General features: G+C 37.3%; 2 protein-coding genes across 3 annotated transcripts in view; one reads left to right on the top strand and one right to left on the bottom strand.

Annotated features, from left to right (window-relative positions):
* Positions 1–3,368, bottom strand: part of LOC110451076 (histone-lysine N-methyltransferase SMYD3-like) — a 28,763-nt gene extending 25,395 nt beyond the window's left edge. Inside the window, exons 1-2 of the mRNA XM_021498930.1 lie at positions 3,198–3,368; positions 2,813–2,876 (exon numbers count right to left, since the gene is read on the bottom strand). Of these exons, the coding sequence (XP_021354605.1) occupies positions 2,813–2,876; positions 3,198–3,295 (162 nt within the window). The 5' untranslated portion in view covers positions 3,296–3,368. The remainder of the gene's footprint in view (positions 1–2,812; positions 2,877–3,197) is intronic.
* A 4,846-nt stretch (positions 3,369–8,214) lies between these two features.
* Positions 8,215–19,349, top strand: LOC110451074 (dimethylaniline monooxygenase [N-oxide-forming] 5-like). Of its 2 annotated transcripts, XM_021498929.1 has the most exons (8): positions 8,215–8,348; positions 9,638–9,762; positions 10,556–10,758; positions 11,809–11,820; positions 12,728–13,024; positions 13,989–14,546; positions 14,763–14,928; positions 17,059–19,349. In XM_021498929.1, the coding sequence occupies exons 2-8, from the start codon at positions 9,654–9,656 to the stop codon at positions 17,316–17,318; spliced, it is 1,605 nt and encodes a 534-aa protein (XP_021354604.1). In that variant the 5' UTR covers positions 8,215–8,348; positions 9,638–9,653; the 3' UTR covers positions 17,319–19,349. The 2 variants fall into 2 exon arrangements, with proteins under 2 accessions (XP_021354604.1, XP_021354603.1); XM_021498928.1 differs by lacking the exon at positions 11,809–11,820 and having other exon boundaries at positions 10,556–10,770.
* Positions 19,350–19,604: the final 255 nt, after the last annotated feature.

Below are 19,604 nucleotides of genomic sequence, written 5' to 3'. Positions count from 1 at the left end.
TTGTCAATTTATTTGCTCCAAATTTCCAAATAACAACCCGGGACCTTAGATCTGTAGAATGATGATCTAACCAACAGAGGTACCTAGTCACCAGTAAAGTCACCATGTCAATGCTAAACAGTGATAACAACCTTGGACCTTAGATCTGTAGAATGATGATCTAACCAACAGAGGTACCTAGTCACCAGTAAAGTCACCATGTCAAGGCTAAACAGTGATAACAACCCGGGACCTTAGATCTGTAGAATGATGATCTAACCAACAGAGGTACCTAGTCACCAGTAAAGTCACCATGTCAAGGCTAAACAGTGATAACAACCCGGGACCTTAGATCTGTAGAATGATGATCTAACCAACAGAGGTACCTAGTCACCAGTAAAGTCACCTTGTCAAGGCTAAACTGTGATAACAACCCGGGACCTTAGATCTGTAGAATGATGATCTAACCAACAGAGGTACCTAGTCACCAGTAAAGTCACCTTGTCAAGGCTAAACTGTGATAACAACCCGGGACCTTAGATCTGTAGAATGATGATCTAACCAACAGAGGTACCTAGTCACCAGTAAAGTCACCTTGTCAAGGCTAAACTGTGATAACAACCCGGGACCTTAGATCTGTAGAATGATGATCTAACCAACAGAGGTACCTAGTCACCAGTAAAGTCACCTTGTCAAGGCTAAACTGTGATAACAACCCGGGACCTTAGATCTGTAGAATGATGATCTAACCAACAGAGGTACCTAGTCACCAGTAAAGTCACCTTGTCAAGGCTAAACTGTGATAACAACCCGGGACCTTAGATCTGTAGAATGATGATCTAACCAACAGAGGTACCTAGTCACCAGTAAAGTCACCTTGTCAAGGCTAAACTGTGATAACAACCCGGGACCTTAGATCTGTAGAATGATGATCTAACCAACAGAGGTACCTAGTCACCAGTAAAGTCACCTTGTCAAGGCTAAACTGTGATAACAACCCGGGACCTTAGATCTGTAGAATGATGATCTAACCAACAGAGGTACCTAGTCACCAGTAAAGTCACCTTGTCAAGGCTAAACTGTGATAACAACCCGGGACCTTAGATCTGTAGAATGATGATCTAACCAACAGAGGTACCTAGTCACCAGTAAAGTCACCTTGTCAAGGCTAAACTGTGATAACAACCCGGGACCTTAGATCTGTAGAATGATGATCTAACCAACAGAGGTACCTAGTCACCAGTAAAGTCACCTTGTCAAGGCTAAACTGTGATAACAACCCGGGACCTTAGATCTGTAGAATGATGATCTAACCAACAGAGGTACCTAGTCACCAGTAAAGTCACCTTGTCAAGGCTAAACTGTGATAACAACCCGGGACCTTAGATCTGTAGAATGATGATCTAACCAACAGAGGTACCTAGTCACCAGTAAAGTCACCTTGTCAAGGCTAAACTGTGATAACAACCCGGGACCTTAGATCTGTAGAATGATGATCTAACCAACAGAGGTACCTAGTCACCAGTAAAGTCACCTTGTCAAGGCTAAACTGTGATAACAACCCGGGACCTTAGATCTGTAGAATGATGATCTAACCAACAGAGGTACCTAGTCACCAGTAAAGTCACCTTGTCAAGGCTAAACTGTGATAACAACCCGGGACCTTAGATCTGTAGAATGATGATCTAACCAACAGAGGTACCTAGTCACCAGTAAAGTCACCTTGTCAAGGCTAAACTGTGATAACAACCCGGGACCTTAGATCTGTAGAATGATGATCTAACCAACAGAGGTACCTAGTCACCAGTAAAGTCACCTTGTCAAGGCTAAACTGTGATAACAACCCGGGACCTTAGATCTGTAGAATGATGATCTAACCAACAGAGGTACCTAGTCACCAGTAAAGTCACCTTGTCAAGGCTAAACTGTGATAACAACCCAGGACCTTAGATCTGTAGAATGATGATCTAACCAACAGAGGTACCTAGTCACCAGTAAAGTCACCTTGTCAAGGCTAAACTGTGATAACAACCCGGGACCTTAGATCTGTAGAATGATGATCTAACCAACAGAGGTACCTAGTCACCAGTAAAGTCACCTTGTCAAGGCTAAACTGTGATAACAACCCGGGACCTTAGATCTGTAGAATGATGATCTAACCAACAGAGGTAGCTAGTCACCAGTAAAGTTACCTTGTCAAGGCTAAACAGTGATAACAACCCGGGACCTTAGATCTGTAGAATGATGAGCTAACCAACAGAGGTACCAAGTCACCAGTAAAGTTACCTTGTCAAGGTTCACTAAAAGGTTATGATACACTCCCACCTTGTAGGGGATATACATAGCAGAATGACATGACATATCAACATAATTGTAGGCAGTATTATCAATGTCTTGCCTGAGATTTGACACCAGCCTTGGGTTAGATAATCAAGGCTATCAGTCCTCAAACATCTTGTGATTTCTCTGTCGATAGCCCATATATCCTAAGTGTACACTGCAGGGGAAGACTGTTTCAATCTTTTGTAATAGAGTGGTGTTATGCATTGTTAGAATTTGATGGATGTATAAGTTAGTGAGGTTTCATCGGCTTATTATACAGATTGAGTCTCTGAATTTAATGAGTCACTGGCAGATTTTAATTGTACATTGGATAAAGGTCGCCTTCTAGCTTCGAGCTAGAAGTAATTTCCCCTCAGCTCAATGGTAGAGCATCCAACTTGGAACTTGGAGATCGTGGGTTTGATCCCCGGTGGAAGCACACTATTCTCTTTCAGTATAATATTAATGGAGACAAGTATTGAATGATGAATCCAAAAAAAGCAATCCTTACCTGGCATGCTGAATTACAATACCGCACTACCTTACACACTGTACACCTCTTGAGATCCTCACCACTGTAAATACATGTTGAAAGATTAGATTCAATCGCCACATATTTTATAAATATACATGTATTGAACACCAGAGAAAAGATCGAGTTATGTCCCCTTGTATAACTTTCCGACAACATTTGACGATAACTAAAAGCAAACTTAATAAAGACATGATAACAGTTAACGCTCAGATTTTAAAATTATGAATCAAAATCAAACCACTATTGAATGCATGAATAATGTGCAGTTATGGTGCTGAAGCAAGTCTTTACATATGCATTTTTAACGATCTTGGCTACCTAACGTGGCGTAATGTAAGTCAACCTAACAGGCTGGACTAACCTTTCGAAACACGAATCACATCTCCTGCCTCTCTCCTTATGTGATAAAACATATACAAACGGTTCTGATTGCAGAAGTATGTCACCCTTTCTCTTCATTTCGTCCCTTGGTAGCTAGTGAAACCCGTGTTAAAACCCACATGTACTTCACGTTTCTAATACGAAAGTAGGCGGAAGTTGAACCGGTAAGATTAAATTAAGGATCCTCGTCCGTCCCAGTCAGAGCAAAACACTAAAGAATTCCATTGTCGTTTTTCAGTGTTAGAGTCACCTGCCCCTGATTACCATTTCAACAATGTTGTTATCTTCCATCACGGACTTAGATAACTAATAATCTAATTCCGTGCTTCCATTGAAAAGATTTTTCAACTCCAGTCTTATTTTGCATTAGAAACATTGGAACACATGCGATTAAGAATGCTTGTACAGGTGTTTATGATGTTTATACAATAAACTAGAGTACCACAAACGGAAAATAATCATCATGTCAGTTTCGTTTGAATTTGTTTGAATCAGAGCACCACAGCATGATTAACGGTGCCGTTTTCGTGTATCGCGGTCCAAACGGTTGAACCGGTTGGACTACATTATGTAGAGTTGTTCGTTTATGAAATAAGGTCGGTCCACGGAAGCAGTTTATGGACAAAAGTGCACATAGTTGTATAGTTACATATATAACCCTAACAATAATTCTAAATAATCCCTTATATTTTAATTCAATTAGCGAATATTTATTCCTTTCTGATAAAAGAAAAATGATTTTGCATAAAACACAAACATTGCGCATTTCAATCAACTTCAACCAATCAGAAGTTAGAATTACAAATACCGCGCCAAACATTACGATATATACGACGTCATCACTTTTTTGTTTTCTGTTTTTAGTGGGGTTTTTTAAGATATAGCCTGATAAATGCGATTGGGGCAAAACCCAAAATCAAATAATATATTTGAAATTTTATTACAGGAATCAAAAAGAAAAAGAATAAAATAACGCCTTCTAACCAGAACAAAACACAACAATACCTGACAAAGGAATATATGCAACTCCTAGAACACATCATCACAAGTGCAACCATGAAACACTTAGAAGACAACACAATACTGCACGACCTTCAACACGGCTTCCGCACATCAAGATCATACAAGACGTTGCGCAGAACCACAACAACAACAAACAAACATACATTATAATAATGGATTTTGCCAAAGCCTTTGACAAAGTCCCACACAAACACTTACAGTACAAACTAAAATATTACGGCATCACCGGAACCACACTAACATACTTCCTATCACAACGCACCCAGACAGTAGTACTTGAGGGCAAACACACCGACAAAATCCCATTAACATATGGAGTGCCTCAAGGAACCTATTTGGGACCATTCTTCTTTCTCATATACATCAACGACTTCCCCGAATACATATCACACAGTACACTAAGACGTTTTTGCAGACGACAGTGTACTATACAAACAATCAACAACAAAGACAACATGACAAAACTACAAGCAGATTTAGATGCAGCTAGTAAATGGGAAGAGGACTGGCTCATGGAATTCCACCAGACAAATGCACCATACACACTATATCACCAAAACGCACACAAATTAAACACCAATACACACTCCATGACCACACACTGGAATATGTAAATTCAAACAAATATCTAGGCATCACACTTCAAAACAACTTAAAGTGGGACAAACACATTAACAACATCACATCAAATGCAAATAAATCACTAGGCTTTCTGAAACGCAACCTAAAAATAAACTCACCACACATAAAAGAACATGCATACAAGGCCATTGTAAGACCAAAACTCGAATACTGCTCTTCAGTTTGGAACCCTCACTTTATACAAATAATATAAATCAATTAGAAAAAGTACAACGAAGAGCAGCACGATATGTCCTAAACAAATACCATAACACAAGCTCAGTCACAGACATGATACATAACTTGCAATGGCCAACACTACACACACGCAGAAAAAGGACACGCATTATTCTTCTCTACAAAATAATACACACTAACAATCTCATCCCGGCAGACACCAGAACACGTCAAGGACACGACCTTAGTAACAGACCTATCTACATATCTAAAGACACATACAGACACTCATTCTTTCCATACACCATAATACAGTGGAACCTCCTACCCAAAACAATAATCCAATCAGAAACACTAGCTGAATTCAGGACATGCACCACATATAACATAATCGAACATATACAAAACCTACAACAAAACTAACACTCACTGCTTTTAACCTGTTTTTATCCTATAGGAAATAATAAATATAATAAAAAATAATTACTGTACATAACAATTAACGCACTATAGCACAAGCTTGACACAATCTTCCGTAATCGTCAATATTGACGGAGGAAGGAACAAAGATGAAGATAAAGAATCTGTCTCTTCATTTTGCTCTCATTAACTGTACGTTCCGGTCCCCGATGTCATTTTTCGACACAACCCCTATCGGTCGTATTATGAACCGTTTTCCCAGTGATATTGATGTGTCCTCTTCCTAGTAAGTATATGCTATATATTTATTCTATCATGTATCCCTTGTTGATTACAATAAGTCTGGTGGCATATCGGGAGCAAGAAACATCTTCCTCGCCTTGAAGTGTTTTTTCACATGATCACATGAGTTTCTACTATCTAAGTCCGTGGTCGGATCCAGTAATCGTAATCCGATGCTACTTTCAGCCGAAAATATCACATTCAAAATCGGACGTACCGGTTTTTCCGCAAAAAGGAGCGGGGGGGGGGGCTCTAATTATACTGGCGTTCGACTCAGTCCACAAATGGCAACAAATTAATCAATGCCGTAAACTATGATACAGTGTTTAGAGGAAGACAACTCAAATTATTGTTTTCAATTATAGTCAAACTGCATGGGTGCTGAGATGAAGAATAATATTATTGTTGTACTTGAAATAGTATCTTAAAAGAAATAACTCAAGTCAAATACTATATTTGAGCCTGTAGTTGTTCGTCTCTATCGTTAACATTATTTGACCACTTTGGTTGTATACATAGTGTAATGATGTAACTGAATGGCTGGTTATCATGTTTTATCTCACTTTATGCATAAAAGATACACGTGTCCCATACATCACACTCGTGTTGGATTATATAGGACTCTTTTATGCCAAGGGAAAAGGGAAAGGAAAAATCCACCTATGGGTTTTTAAATTAATACAAACCTTAGCAAGCATTGTTTTTTTTGTATCCAATTTGATAATTCCGACAAGATCGCACTTTTTTCCGGTGTGAAGTATATGTCCGTCGGCAGGAGAATCACCCCAGGAATTTAAGTGTTATTGCACAAAATGAAGGTCTTGCGTCGGATTTAAAAATGAGAGGTAACAGTTACAGAACAGTCCCACACAAAAGACTTGTCGCCATACGGAATTGGCGAGGAACTTGTTAAATGGACGGCCAGCTTCATCAACATTCCGACTGCAGCGATGTATCCTCAGGAGTTCCCCAGGGATCGGTACTCGGACATTGTTAGTCATATACATGCATGACCTATCTTTTTTTGCGGATGACACAAAATATACTCCAAGATGACCTGGACTATCTATCAGCTTAGAGCGATAAATGGTTACTGAAATTTCAACCCAAAAAAATGTAAATTGATGCGTATTGGCGGCATAAAAAAACGAGGAATTACAAAAAGTAGATAAGGAAAAAGACATAGGAGTAATTATAGACCAATCTCTATCTTTTGATGAACATATGTGTACACAAGTTAAAAAAGATTCTATGGTTGCATAAGTAATGAATACATCTTACATGCTTAAATTACCAACGCTGGCATTCAGAAGGATCAGGGCGGATATGATCGAAGAATATAAAATAACGAGCAATATTGATCTCTGATAGCAAGGCAGTGGGTTTTCTTCAACGCTGGAACAACAAGGTCCAAAGACAGGGGTCAAGAGGACATCCGAAAACACTTTTTCCACAACATTCTAAACTAGATATCAGGAAAATTTGTTTGGTCTGCGCTTAGTCAAAATATGGAACAATCTTCCAGAACAAGTAATCTCGGCACCAACAGCAAATGCTTTCAAAAACAGTTTAAAAATAAGCATTGGGGAGATCAAGCACTTTTATATAGTTATAAGTCCGAAATTCTAGAGAAATTGGAACTGTTGTAACAATTGATTTATTTGAGTCCGGTGTAGAGGATCTTAAATGATCCTGTACTGGTAATAAACTGAAGTTAAGTACCGTATTTTTTCTGTCCAAACACATATGTACATGTATGGTCTAAGATTGTTTATACATTATCTAGCAACTTTGCTCTATTTTGTGTAGCATTACCAAAAATTCGGCTGAGAGGTGGGAGATACCTACAATAGACTCTATTTATCTCACTCCCATTAGTTAATATCTAAACTGCAAAAGACACTGTAAACCTGGTGTCTATATACAATTTGAAAGATAACTAACCTGAGTAAGCTAAACTTGATAACCAAGCACAGGTACATGTTCTAGCCTCGTCTGTCAATACACCTATAAGTTATATTATAGATGTATTGACAGACGAAGCTATACTACCTGTGGACCAAGATACTAGCCCTAATTAATTATAACGCTATGACTAGCCTAACTAGTCTCATTTTAACGTTAAAAGTTAACGACGCATAAGATTGCATACTTTAAAATTGATTCGTACTGCTAGCTACAATGTAGTCTGCTTTACCTCCTCTATTATATAAAACCGAAACTCCTCGGTCAAAAGTCAAACCGTAATTGGCTCATGCGCGAATTTATTAACACCTGATTATTTGCCAATTTTACTGTTAAATTATTGTCCACAAAATGTACAAACTATTTGCCCATCACTGAATTTCTGTAAGCCTGTTTTATTTTCCAACGATTTGAAGTTACGCGCCAGAGTTATGAATAACGCGGAATATCTTCAGTCCAACTCCGTGTTAAAGTTATTGTTACCTCCCTTTAACTACATAATATGTCAACACGGTGGGTTCGGTGATAAAGTCCACAGTAGATAGCGCTGTCGATCCTTACGACACCGGGACAGAACAGGCGGATGTGGTTTAATAATCAGTCTTAACCAAGGTTGGACACAACTAGAACCGACTTTCATTAGGTGAGGACGAGAATATAAAATATGACACTGCCCGCTTGACCAGTAGGTTACAAGATGACCTAGATTTATTTATACCTTGTAAGTTACATGTACCAGGGATGTGTGCACAACACATCCCTGCTTGTACAGTAGGTAACGCTTCCAGTATTGCTTTATACGGTATGTAACCATGACTTAACGTTTATTCACGAAAACCATGTATAGTATGACTCTGAACAATTCAGTCATTGTATGGACTCAGGATTTCTGCTTCAGCTTTCGCTCGTGCTACCGTGCGTTCTATAGGCGATAAGGTGAAGCTTAGACTTGCTAAAGTCCTGTAATATACAACCTATATATATAAGGCACCGATATTCTCACAGATTAGGAAATTTGATGATATACTTGTAGATCTACCTTAATATGACATAATTATTAATAGTAGTTTGATATGCAAAACAAAAATAAGGATTGACTTAGCTTTATGTAACCGAGATACAGGTATGCCAGAGACGTACACTATATATGTATATATGGGACAAACAAGTAATTCCAACAGTGTGGACAAGTTTAGGTTGTCAAATTTTCGGAGCGATCCGCTCCTTTTTCAAGACACAGTGAAACAGAACAGTTACATGTACATATACATCATATTACAAGAAGATAGAATTGATGTACTATAATTGAAAATATAGCTATTATATAAAACCAATAGTCCCCCTCGGCTAAAGACAGCCGAAGGCAGTAATCAAGCTGAGAGCATCGCGGACAAGGAACGCTGATGTAGAGTATGTGTATATATATATATACGTCTCTGAGTTATATATTAGCATCACTAGCATCCGTAGTCTTGGTTGCGCCGTCTTATTAAAACATTTATCAATCTATGGGAAAAAGTGTATGTGTGTGTACAATTTGAACTAGACCGTCAACAGGGTGTTGGCACAGGGACCTGAGAATTGGTCTCCGATATATGATAATTGGGGATGTCAGTTTTAGCGAAAGTCGATCTAAACCCCTAAAACATGTAAAATTACTCTGAACATCTTAGTTTAGGTCCAAATATAGCTGTACCACATACTCAGGTCCCTGTGGGTGGTGGTAGTATTCCTTCTGACACCATTCTACGTATTCAGGTAAATCAGAGAAATCAAAACTTCAAAAGCAAATCATGCGATCCTGTCAGTGTTGCATGTAAATATGTTTTTTTGATATTTTGATTAACTAAACATTTTGGAAATACTCTCACTGTAACATCGTATTGCAGAGAAATATTATCTCGGTGTATGTTTAACTCTATTGATAACTAGCCTAAAGCTGTAGAAGATGAAGGAGGTGGCGATTATAGGAGCTGGGGCTAGCGGCCTTACTGCCATCAAGTGTTGTCTAGACGAGGGACTGGTACCCACGTGCTTCGAGAGGACCGGTGACATAGGTATGCACAATAAATCTTATCGTTGATGTTGAGTATGTGTAGTATCTTAAATCCAAGTAACTAATGATTGTTTAATAAATAAAGTCCTATTATAAACTTCGGCGTCTATTTGTTCTGAAACATGTACATGTACGTCGAAAACGCCAAGGCGGAAGTTCATAGACATCACAAAAAACCCCAAGAAACGCAAACATTCAGTGTTAAATAACAATCAAATCAGATGTAAGGAATCTATGTTACATGTGCATGGATATTTCACACGTTTGGCAGTGATGACTTGTGATGCCAGTCACAATGAAGACAATTTTATATAACAACGTCAAGATACCCAGTATGATATAAGAAACACGATTTAACAAGACCGTATATTTCTTATCATTATTTAATGTTACGTTACCACTTGGGATATGTCCTTGTCTTCTGCACTCAATATAAGCATGCGCGCTTATATGTACGCTTGACACTCACACTAAAGCACATTGCCTAGACACAGAACGTCACTATACAATGATTGCAAGTTGATTAATTAACCACTCTCGACTATGACCACTCCCATGACTACATATTTTTGTCACGAGTACATATCTGTACACCGTAGGTACCTATCGCAAATGAGGAAAATATATATTAATGCACTTCATATAGCTTTACGTAAAATGCAGTAGGTTTTTTTTCTTCTCATTTGCGATAGGTCCCTATATGCGCATGCATACGAAATAGCATTTTGATATGTTGATACCGCCCTGCCCCTTTGTGAACCTAAGCATCATCATCATGCCTAATTGTACTGTAGGTGGGCTATGGAACTATACAGACGACGTGAAGGATGGCCAGGCATGCGTGATGAAGTCGACGGTGATTAACACCAGTAAGGAGGTGATGTGTTACAGCGACTTTCCCATCCCGGAAGAGTTCCCTATGTACATGCACAACAAATATGTCAAGCAGTACTTCCAAATGTACATCACCCACTTCAAACTGGACAAATACATACAGTTCAATACAGAGGTAAGGCGGTGTTGTTTGTGTGTACCAGACATACTGATATCTGGACAAATACATACAGTTCAATACAGAGGTAAGGCGGTGTTGTATGTGTGTCCCAGACATACTGATATCTGGACAAATACATACAGTTCAATACAGAGGTAAGGCGGTGTTGTTTGTGTGTACCAGACATACTGATATCTGAACAAATACATACAGTTCAATACAAAGGTAAGGCGGTGTTGTTTGTGTGTACCAGACATACTGATATCTGGACAAAAACATACAGTTCAATACAGAGGTAAGGCGGTGTTGTTTGTGTATAGCAGACATACTGATATCTGGAAAAATACATACAGTTCAATACAGAGGTAAGGCGGGGTTGTTTGTGTGTACCAGACATACTGATATCTGAACAAATACATACAGTTCAATACAAAGGTAAGGCGGTGTTGTTTGTGTGTACCAGACATACAGATATCTGGACAAATACATACACTTCAATACAGAGGTAAGGCGGTGTTGTTTGTGTGTTCCAGACATACTGATATCTGGACGAATACATACACTTCAATTCAGAGGTAAGGCGGTGTTGTTTGTGTGTACCAGACATTCTGATATCTGGACAAATACATACAGTTCAATACAGAGGTAAGGCGGGGTTGTTTGTGTGTACCAGACATTCTGATATCTGGACAAATACATACAGTTCAATACAGAGGTAAGGCGGGGTTGTTTGTGTGTACCAGACATACTGATATCTGAACAAATACATACAGTTCAATACAGAGGTAAGGCGGGGTTGTTTGTGTGTACCAGACATTCTGATATCTGGACAAATACATACAGTTCAATACAGAGGTAAGGCGGGGTTGTTTGTGTGTACCAGACATTCTGATATCTGGACAAATACATACAGTTCAATACAGAGGTAAGGCGGGGTTGTTTGTGTGTACCAGACATACTGATATCTGGACAAATAGATACACTTCAATACAGAGGTAAGGCGGTGTTGTTTGTGTGTTCCAGACATACTGATATCTGGACGAATACATACAGTTCAATACAGAGGTAAGGCGGTTTTGTTTGTGTGTACCAGACATACTGATATCTGGACAAATACATACAGTTTAATACAAAGGTAAGGCGGTGTTGTTTTTTGTGTACCAGACATACTGATATCACACATACAGCGATAATGATAAGATATACAATAGGAAGTATTTGAATAGAGTATTAACCGGAAGATATACAAACATTGATTAGAATATCAAACATTCAATACAGACCTAAAGAATAAATATAGATCTACACAATTGTTTTTTTGCAATGTGAAAAACATATTGAATAAGAATAACAAAGTACAATGAAGCAATGGATGCATGATGTATGTGAAAACCTTGGATAAGGCTGCTATATAATTCGTTTAAAGTTTCCATCTATAAAGCAGCCATGCATGGTCAATGTTTGGGTTGGCGACTTACTAGTATACTGATGTAGTTATAAGCAGAAGTTCACCACCTTTTTCTAAACGATGATTATATGAATTAGTCGTAGGATACTGGTACTTAAAGATAGGCCATTCTCATAGCATCTTTGAAGGTAGCACGTTCTGCATATATCATTAAAAAACCAAGCTTGTACATTTGTCGAGACAAAATCCACTTCAAGAATTGTTTAGTAAGTCATATACATATATTTAGCCGGACGCCCTGAAAATCTAACAAATTCATTGGTCCAAACAGTAGCTATGTGCTATGTGATTTATTGTAAAAGCATCCTGTTGACACCTGGCACTTTTTAACTTTGTTGCAAGACACTTTTTCTCAGGAAAAAATATTTTCTTTACATGTGAAGCTGTTACTGCTCATATAAGCAAAATGTTGTCATTGTACTTCTTATTAATTATACGACAATAGTTATAGTAATTAAGAAACAAATATCCTCTGAAATACAGTAATTTGTTTTTCCTGTGAAGGTTTTGTCTATAAAACCAGCCAAGGACTTCAACACGAGTGGACAATGGTTGATCTCAACCCGCGACAAGTCTAAGAAGGAAATCACCAAGACGTTTGACGCGGTTCTGGTCTGTACTGGTCATCATGCCTCAGCTAACAAACCGGATTTCCCTGGACTTTCTGAATTCAAAGGCAGCGTCATCCATTCCCATGACTACAAGCGTCCTGGGAAATACGAAGATAAAAGGGTTGTCGTCATTGGAATCGGTAATTCCGGAGGCGACGCTGCTGTGGAACTTAGTAATGTTGCTTCACAAGTAAGACAAACTATTGTGATTGTTTGTACAACATGAAAACAATCACAAGGCGTAAATTGATTGCACTTCATGAAAAGTCGAAAACGAAACTATTGACTGTAAAACAAATTAAAGTTCTACGTGTGCCATTATATATTTATGCCGCAGTGTAAATAAACCTATAGATGACCATAGACATAATCATTTTTCAATGGTATATGTTTGAGTTTACCAGACATGGATTGGAAAAACTATTGCAATAAGTTTACCCATATCCCCATGTTATTACAATATAAAGTCGTTCTGCCAAGTCATACCAAATTATTATTATGTCAACCCATCTTATATCAAAATGAAAGGAATGTTCTCAATATGTAACACGGTACTTTTAACAAAAGTAAGTAAATGTATACAAAGAGTAATGAAGCTACTTAATATCTAAAATAAGTTAGCTACAAGATTTATTGAAATGGGTTGTTATTGTATAAATTGTATCATGTGTCATATTATGTGTGTACTTTGTCCATCAATGTATACTAAGTAATATTTGACCGCTTGTTACGCACGATTACGTGTGGCGTGAGTGTAAAAATAAAACTTGAAACTTGAAACTTTATAATTTGAACCTGATATTTATTAGTTTCCAAAGACAAGATTTCCTTCACATATTCAACTCTGTGAAATAACAATGAATACAATGTATAAATATACAACAACACATATATTTATATATAAAACTACAAATAAGAATAAACAGCAACATTTGATAAAGACAATTCGATTAGAAATATTGGGATGTTCGTTGAAATTATATTTGTTTAAGGGGGGAACATCGTTACTCTTTCACAAAGTGAGCAAAGGAAAAAATCGTCAGACTTCCCATAGTGAACAGTTTCTGATATGAGTTATAATCAAATAAGTGTACAGCTATCCTTTGTTTTAAAACCCTTATCTGGTTCAAAGGCTAATACGTGTGTCTTCCCAGGTATTCCTCAGCACTAGACGTGGGAGTTGGGTGTTGAACCGGATAGGGCCCAATGGTCTTCCCATTGACATGGCGTTTGCATCCAGGTTGTTAACGTTTTTGAGAACAAATGTGATACCGGTTGGTATGATGGAATCAATGGCACGTTCTCAATTGAATAAACGGTTTGATCACGCAGCCTACTCATTACAGCCTAAGCATGATGTCTTTGCACAACATCCCACAGTAAACGATAGCCTTCCAAACCGTATAGCCAGTGGATCTATTAAAGTCAAGACGGATATCAAGTGCTTCACTGCAACTGGTGTCGAATTCACAGACGGAACGAAGGAGGAGAACATCGATGTTGTGATCCTTGCAACTGGCTACATCTTCGGATTTCCTTTCATTGATAAATCCGTTATTGATGTACAGGACAACCGCATAGAGTTATTCAAATACATGTTCCCACCTAACCTCAAGAAGCCGACAATTTGTGTTGTTGGATGTGTGCAACCTATTGGCTCCTTAATGCCAATCTCCGAGCTTCAGTGTCGGCTGGCTGCTAGAGTGTTCAAGGTAAGAAGACTTCTATAAAACTAACCAACAAATGGCAGTAGGTACGCACACTATGATCACTATTTTGGCAAGTTTAGGAATTCTTAACATTATATAAATACACCTGATTTTTCACAATACTTTGCAGCATATTTAATCTACCAGTTAATCCCTTAGGAGTTGATAATTTAAAAAAAATGTAAGGTTTAGTCTTTCACCGATTTCTACATTTCTAAGGGTGACGTCACGTTGCCGTCCAGTGACGAGATGTGGGCTGACATCCGGCAGAAGGAAGAGGAAATGCGACACGTTTATGTTAAATCAAAACGTCACACGATACAGGTCCACTGGATCCCGTACATGGACGAGTTGGCCACACTTAATGGCTGTAAACCCAACCTAGGTATGTTTTCATCCCTGTCAAATTCATCTACTGTAAACACGCGGCCTATCTATCCACACATCTTTATTCACTTCGGCAATGTTTACAAAATGTAACTTTATATTTCATTCTAACTCGATTCATTTGCAACGCGTGTTTTAATTACATGGCTTAATGGTGTTAAATCCCGCCTGCCGCCCTGTTTCGTACCAAAAACGTAAAAAGCTGATTGCCGTGTAAAGTGATAAAGTGGAGTGAGGAGTTGATTATATTTTTCGGATAGATCAGTGCTAAGTGGTTCTTGCACGTACCTTCATTTATCACTGAAACTTACATCCTATTAGTGTGTTAATAACCCCTATTGGTCTCGAATTCAAACCAAATTTCATAAGCCAATCGCCAGTACTTGTCCCTAAATTAAAATGCTTGCGATGGGAAGAAGTTAGAAAGTGACTAATGGCGTCTCCAGTGATGCAATATTTGATATTTGATATTTACATTCTAAAACATATTATATTAATTTGCCTTCAAGAACATATACTTTTCATTAATAAGGAAACTATACTATATGCACATTTACGTTCCAGAACATATCGGCATTAAAAACGAATCATGTGCGTTCCACACTGCATGCTTTGTAAAAGACGACTACTGCGGGAAACCCCTGTAAAGTTTAAGATTGATTTTGTGCCATCTATTTGATCTGTTGCGACTTTTGCAAACCTGATTAAAATACAGCTCCTCATTATACTGCGGTATGAGGATGATCCTCATACGTGAGTAGAACGATAGTATAATGAGGGGCTGTATTTTAATTAGATTGCATCTTTTGCAACGTTTGAGATTCGATTCGTTTCCTAGCACCTTACTTGGCAACACATACCTTTTGGCCTTGGCGTTGAGCATTCGCTTAATCTAGAAAAGTTATGGATTCTGCTCTAAGACAGCGGCAAACCAAAAATCTACGTCTTTTAGACAGTGTTCCCCCTAGGCCTATTTGTCAGGATAATGTAACCCCGTGGGGTACGATGCTGCCTTGTCCAGGTACAATGTATGAAATTTCTGTGAGATTGGCCCTACAGTTGCCTCGTCTTCGTGTGGACTCCGTCTTCATATGATCTGAACTTTATTACAAATATTTACAATGTAATTATGAATCGGAGTTAGGTTTGGATCGGTCGTGGGTCAGGAAATTTGTTATATTCCTAATCAGTTCAATGCATGTATCATTAATGCAAATATGCAACGCACTTCATACTGCGTTTTGAATCTACATGACACTACGTTTTGAAAAGAAATCATTGTTTTTAAATATAAACAGTATGATTTTGAATGTAATATATTAAAAATTCAAGCGCGTGATACTCCATAGTCCCTTTCATTTGTTATTATTTTAGCACATCATATTTTGATGTAAGATGTGGTATACGGAAATATACGACAAAGAAACATGTGAGATGTTTAAAGTTTTATTGTTGTTAAATACGATATATATTTCCTTTTTGTTATTTGATAATATTTACATTCAGTATGCTTAGACCCATTGACAAAAATTACATTCATAAATGCATAACACAGGTGTTCATAGAATCTCAGCACGTGGGAACTGATAGTAACCTGATCACACTGCGTAGTAATACACTACAAAAACTACTCACTCGGAACGACCGACCTAGATGCTTAATTCTTACATCTTAAAATATTATTGAACTGTGCTTTGTGAAATATCCACGTATTCACGTGTCCTGTGCTACAAATAAACATTGAATATGGAACTACATTTTGTTGTGTTATTGTTGTTGACGGTTGCTAAGATCTCTCACGATAGTGTCACATTTCCCCGCGAAAAAACACTGTTCTCGCCACTGCGTTGCACCCGTGTATAAGCAGGAACAAACCCTGTTTATTTGTTTTATTCGTTGTTATATCGATCCACTGAAAGGATTCGTCAATGTAAATATAAGGAATGATATTTATTTTTTCAACATTTATGAGGTCATAACAACAATGGGTTTTTGGACATATTTTACATGAATCGCTAACGCGATTCATTCAATATGTCCATAAACCCATTGTTGTTATGACCTCATAAATGTTGAAAAAATAAAAATCATTCCTGAAATAAATTAATTTGTCAACACTCGTTTTCAGGTGTGATGTTACTGAAGGACACAAAATTGGCTATGAAGTGTTTTTTCGGGCCGTGTACCCCCTACCAATACAGACTCGAGGGGCCGGTCAAATGGAGCGGGGCAAGAGACGCTATACTCACACAAATGGACCGCACATTGAACTCCTTGAAGACGAGACCATTGGGATTTGAGTCCAAAAAGTCAGGAGGAGGGAAATTATATGTGTTCTTGTTCATATTCTTTGTACTGCTGGCTATTTTATATAAGCTACTATTGTAAACAATGTGGTTTTCGTGTTTGCTGTCTTACTTAGACCATGTATTTAGGATGCAGTTGGACCATTTGACAGATAATATATGCATGTGGTTAGTTTGTTTAAGTGATTTACAAGAAACGACACACCGATAAACGCAGGGTTAAGGCATCTTTATTTATGACAATTAAACCTCGACTTTTTCTTGTTAACATTTGCGTACGCAAAACAATCCTTTTTCGGATCCGTGGACTGTATCTATTAATTCATCTTCCTTATGGAACAATCATTCCTTAATTACCGCTGAAATACAATATGGACTCCATATCGTTAATGGATTACGTTGTAGCTGACGTAATTTGTATCAAAACATTGTCATACTGTAAAGCCTTTAACCAAAAAACTCACAGTTTTAGTGGAGGCAAGGTGACTATACACTGTGCTTTTTATAGCGACTGCTCTTTTATCTTAGATGAATAACATTTTGGAACTTCCATTAACGCAGATCGATCAAAACTTTACAAGAACCATTTTGTCGCTCAGACTGGTTACAGTTGGAAGGCATTTTAACAGGCAACCCTCTGGAATGGCAACTTGTCCAACTCTTGAAAGGGACTCCCCTCAGGATCAAACTGGTCAATCTGGACTAGAGAAATGGGTTTTGGCGTTTGGTTTACATGTAGGGGACATAACATGATAATATTGTTGAGTTCGTTCAAGTTCAAGGATTTCTAAAGTAGTTATAGGTGTAGAAATTGCCATGTGAACTCTTTTATTGTTTGTTATACAGAATGATAGATTACGATTATAAGTACTAAGTTGTGGTCCATATTAATAAGACATGTGTAGTAAGTGAGTTCACATTTCAGTTATAAAACTAAGCCAAGATTCATTGCGCAATAACATGGATAAATGTCAACAATGGACGTCAGCATCGGTATCGGTAAAAGATTTGAATCAAGCGCAAATTATATGAAGCTGAAAGTGTTCTAATGACGATTCTATTTGTTTTGTCTATTTTGGATAAATAAGGTAGAAGCCATTCATTTACCTAATCATAAACATGTTACTATATTTTTTAAATAACACTGTAAAAAGACCTTGTATTTTCTATAGAAATATAACCATTATATAATATATATAGAATAGTGTTTGGTAATGATATTCTTGAATGTCTGGTTTTAGATACGTGTAATTGATGCACGAGTTTATGCATTTTTGTTTTTGGATTTACCCTATGCAGAAATTATTCTTTTTCAGGTTATTTGTGATAATTTGTAAAAACAACAAAGAATATGGGTATTTTTGAATTTTCATTTTAGATTGATCAAATGGTGACAATATCAGAATTAATACGAATTGATAGCACTAAACTTTTTATACATAATTTTATTTAAATTGAATTTATAACGATGGTACAAAATTGTTTGGTTATGCCAAGTATACCTGAAAGACAAAGTCAGTTAATTACTTTTGCATACACCGCTTCACAGGTAATGTTATGTGTTTATAATCTTAACGACGGAATCAGAATCGTGGCAATTCGTTTTAAAATATATAAAGAAACATGTTTACGCCACTCATTAATGCCGTTAGAGGAGCGAATAAATCACATATCCGTAATGGAGCAGTTCATGAACCGCATGAACATTGATACTACTGTAGTATATTTGTCAACAAAATTAATCCGATTTGAATATGACGACACAGATCTTATTGTCAACAGATCATGACTAGAACAATTACTGTATATGTATGCATTACATTGTATATAGATATGGTACCGTTTATGTTTATGGTTGGAAATAATAAGGATGTAATGATTTCCTATGAACAGAGAAAGCTGAAGTATATATTTTATGATCATATATATGTGTCTGTTTAATACTAATTACATTGTATAACGTCTCAAGTTGACATTGCTGTTTTTGTAGATGTCTATTACTGCTGTATTGTTAAACAGAACGTTGATTGTAATAAGACAATACTTTGTACAGATGATTTTCTTGTATATTATACTTAACTATTAAATGATATTGTAAATAAACATATTGCCGCCAGTTAACTGTCATACGTCTGATGTTTTATAATTATGCTAATTTGTAGCAAAATAAGCTACATGTGTATAAAATTGAAAGACCTTTTGCAGTTAACACGAAATATATTAGATTTGCCTCCCACTGTTATGCCTTTAAAATAGTAAATCTTTAGCTGTCATCTCTGTTGTTAATGAATGTTGAATTTCTAGCCATTCCGTGTTTGGCTATTATGCGACCTACAGTGTTAATCCCATATGTGTTGTAGTTCACCAC

The sequence above is a fragment of the Mizuhopecten yessoensis genome, unplaced genomic scaffold (genome assembly GCF_002113885.1).
Source record: "Mizuhopecten yessoensis strain PY_sf001 unplaced genomic scaffold, ASM211388v2 scaffold5789, whole genome shotgun sequence".
In the NCBI taxonomy this organism is placed as follows: domain Eukaryota; kingdom Metazoa; phylum Mollusca; class Bivalvia; order Pectinida; family Pectinidae; genus Mizuhopecten; species Mizuhopecten yessoensis.
This window is presented reverse-complemented; position numbering and strand designations above follow the sequence as displayed.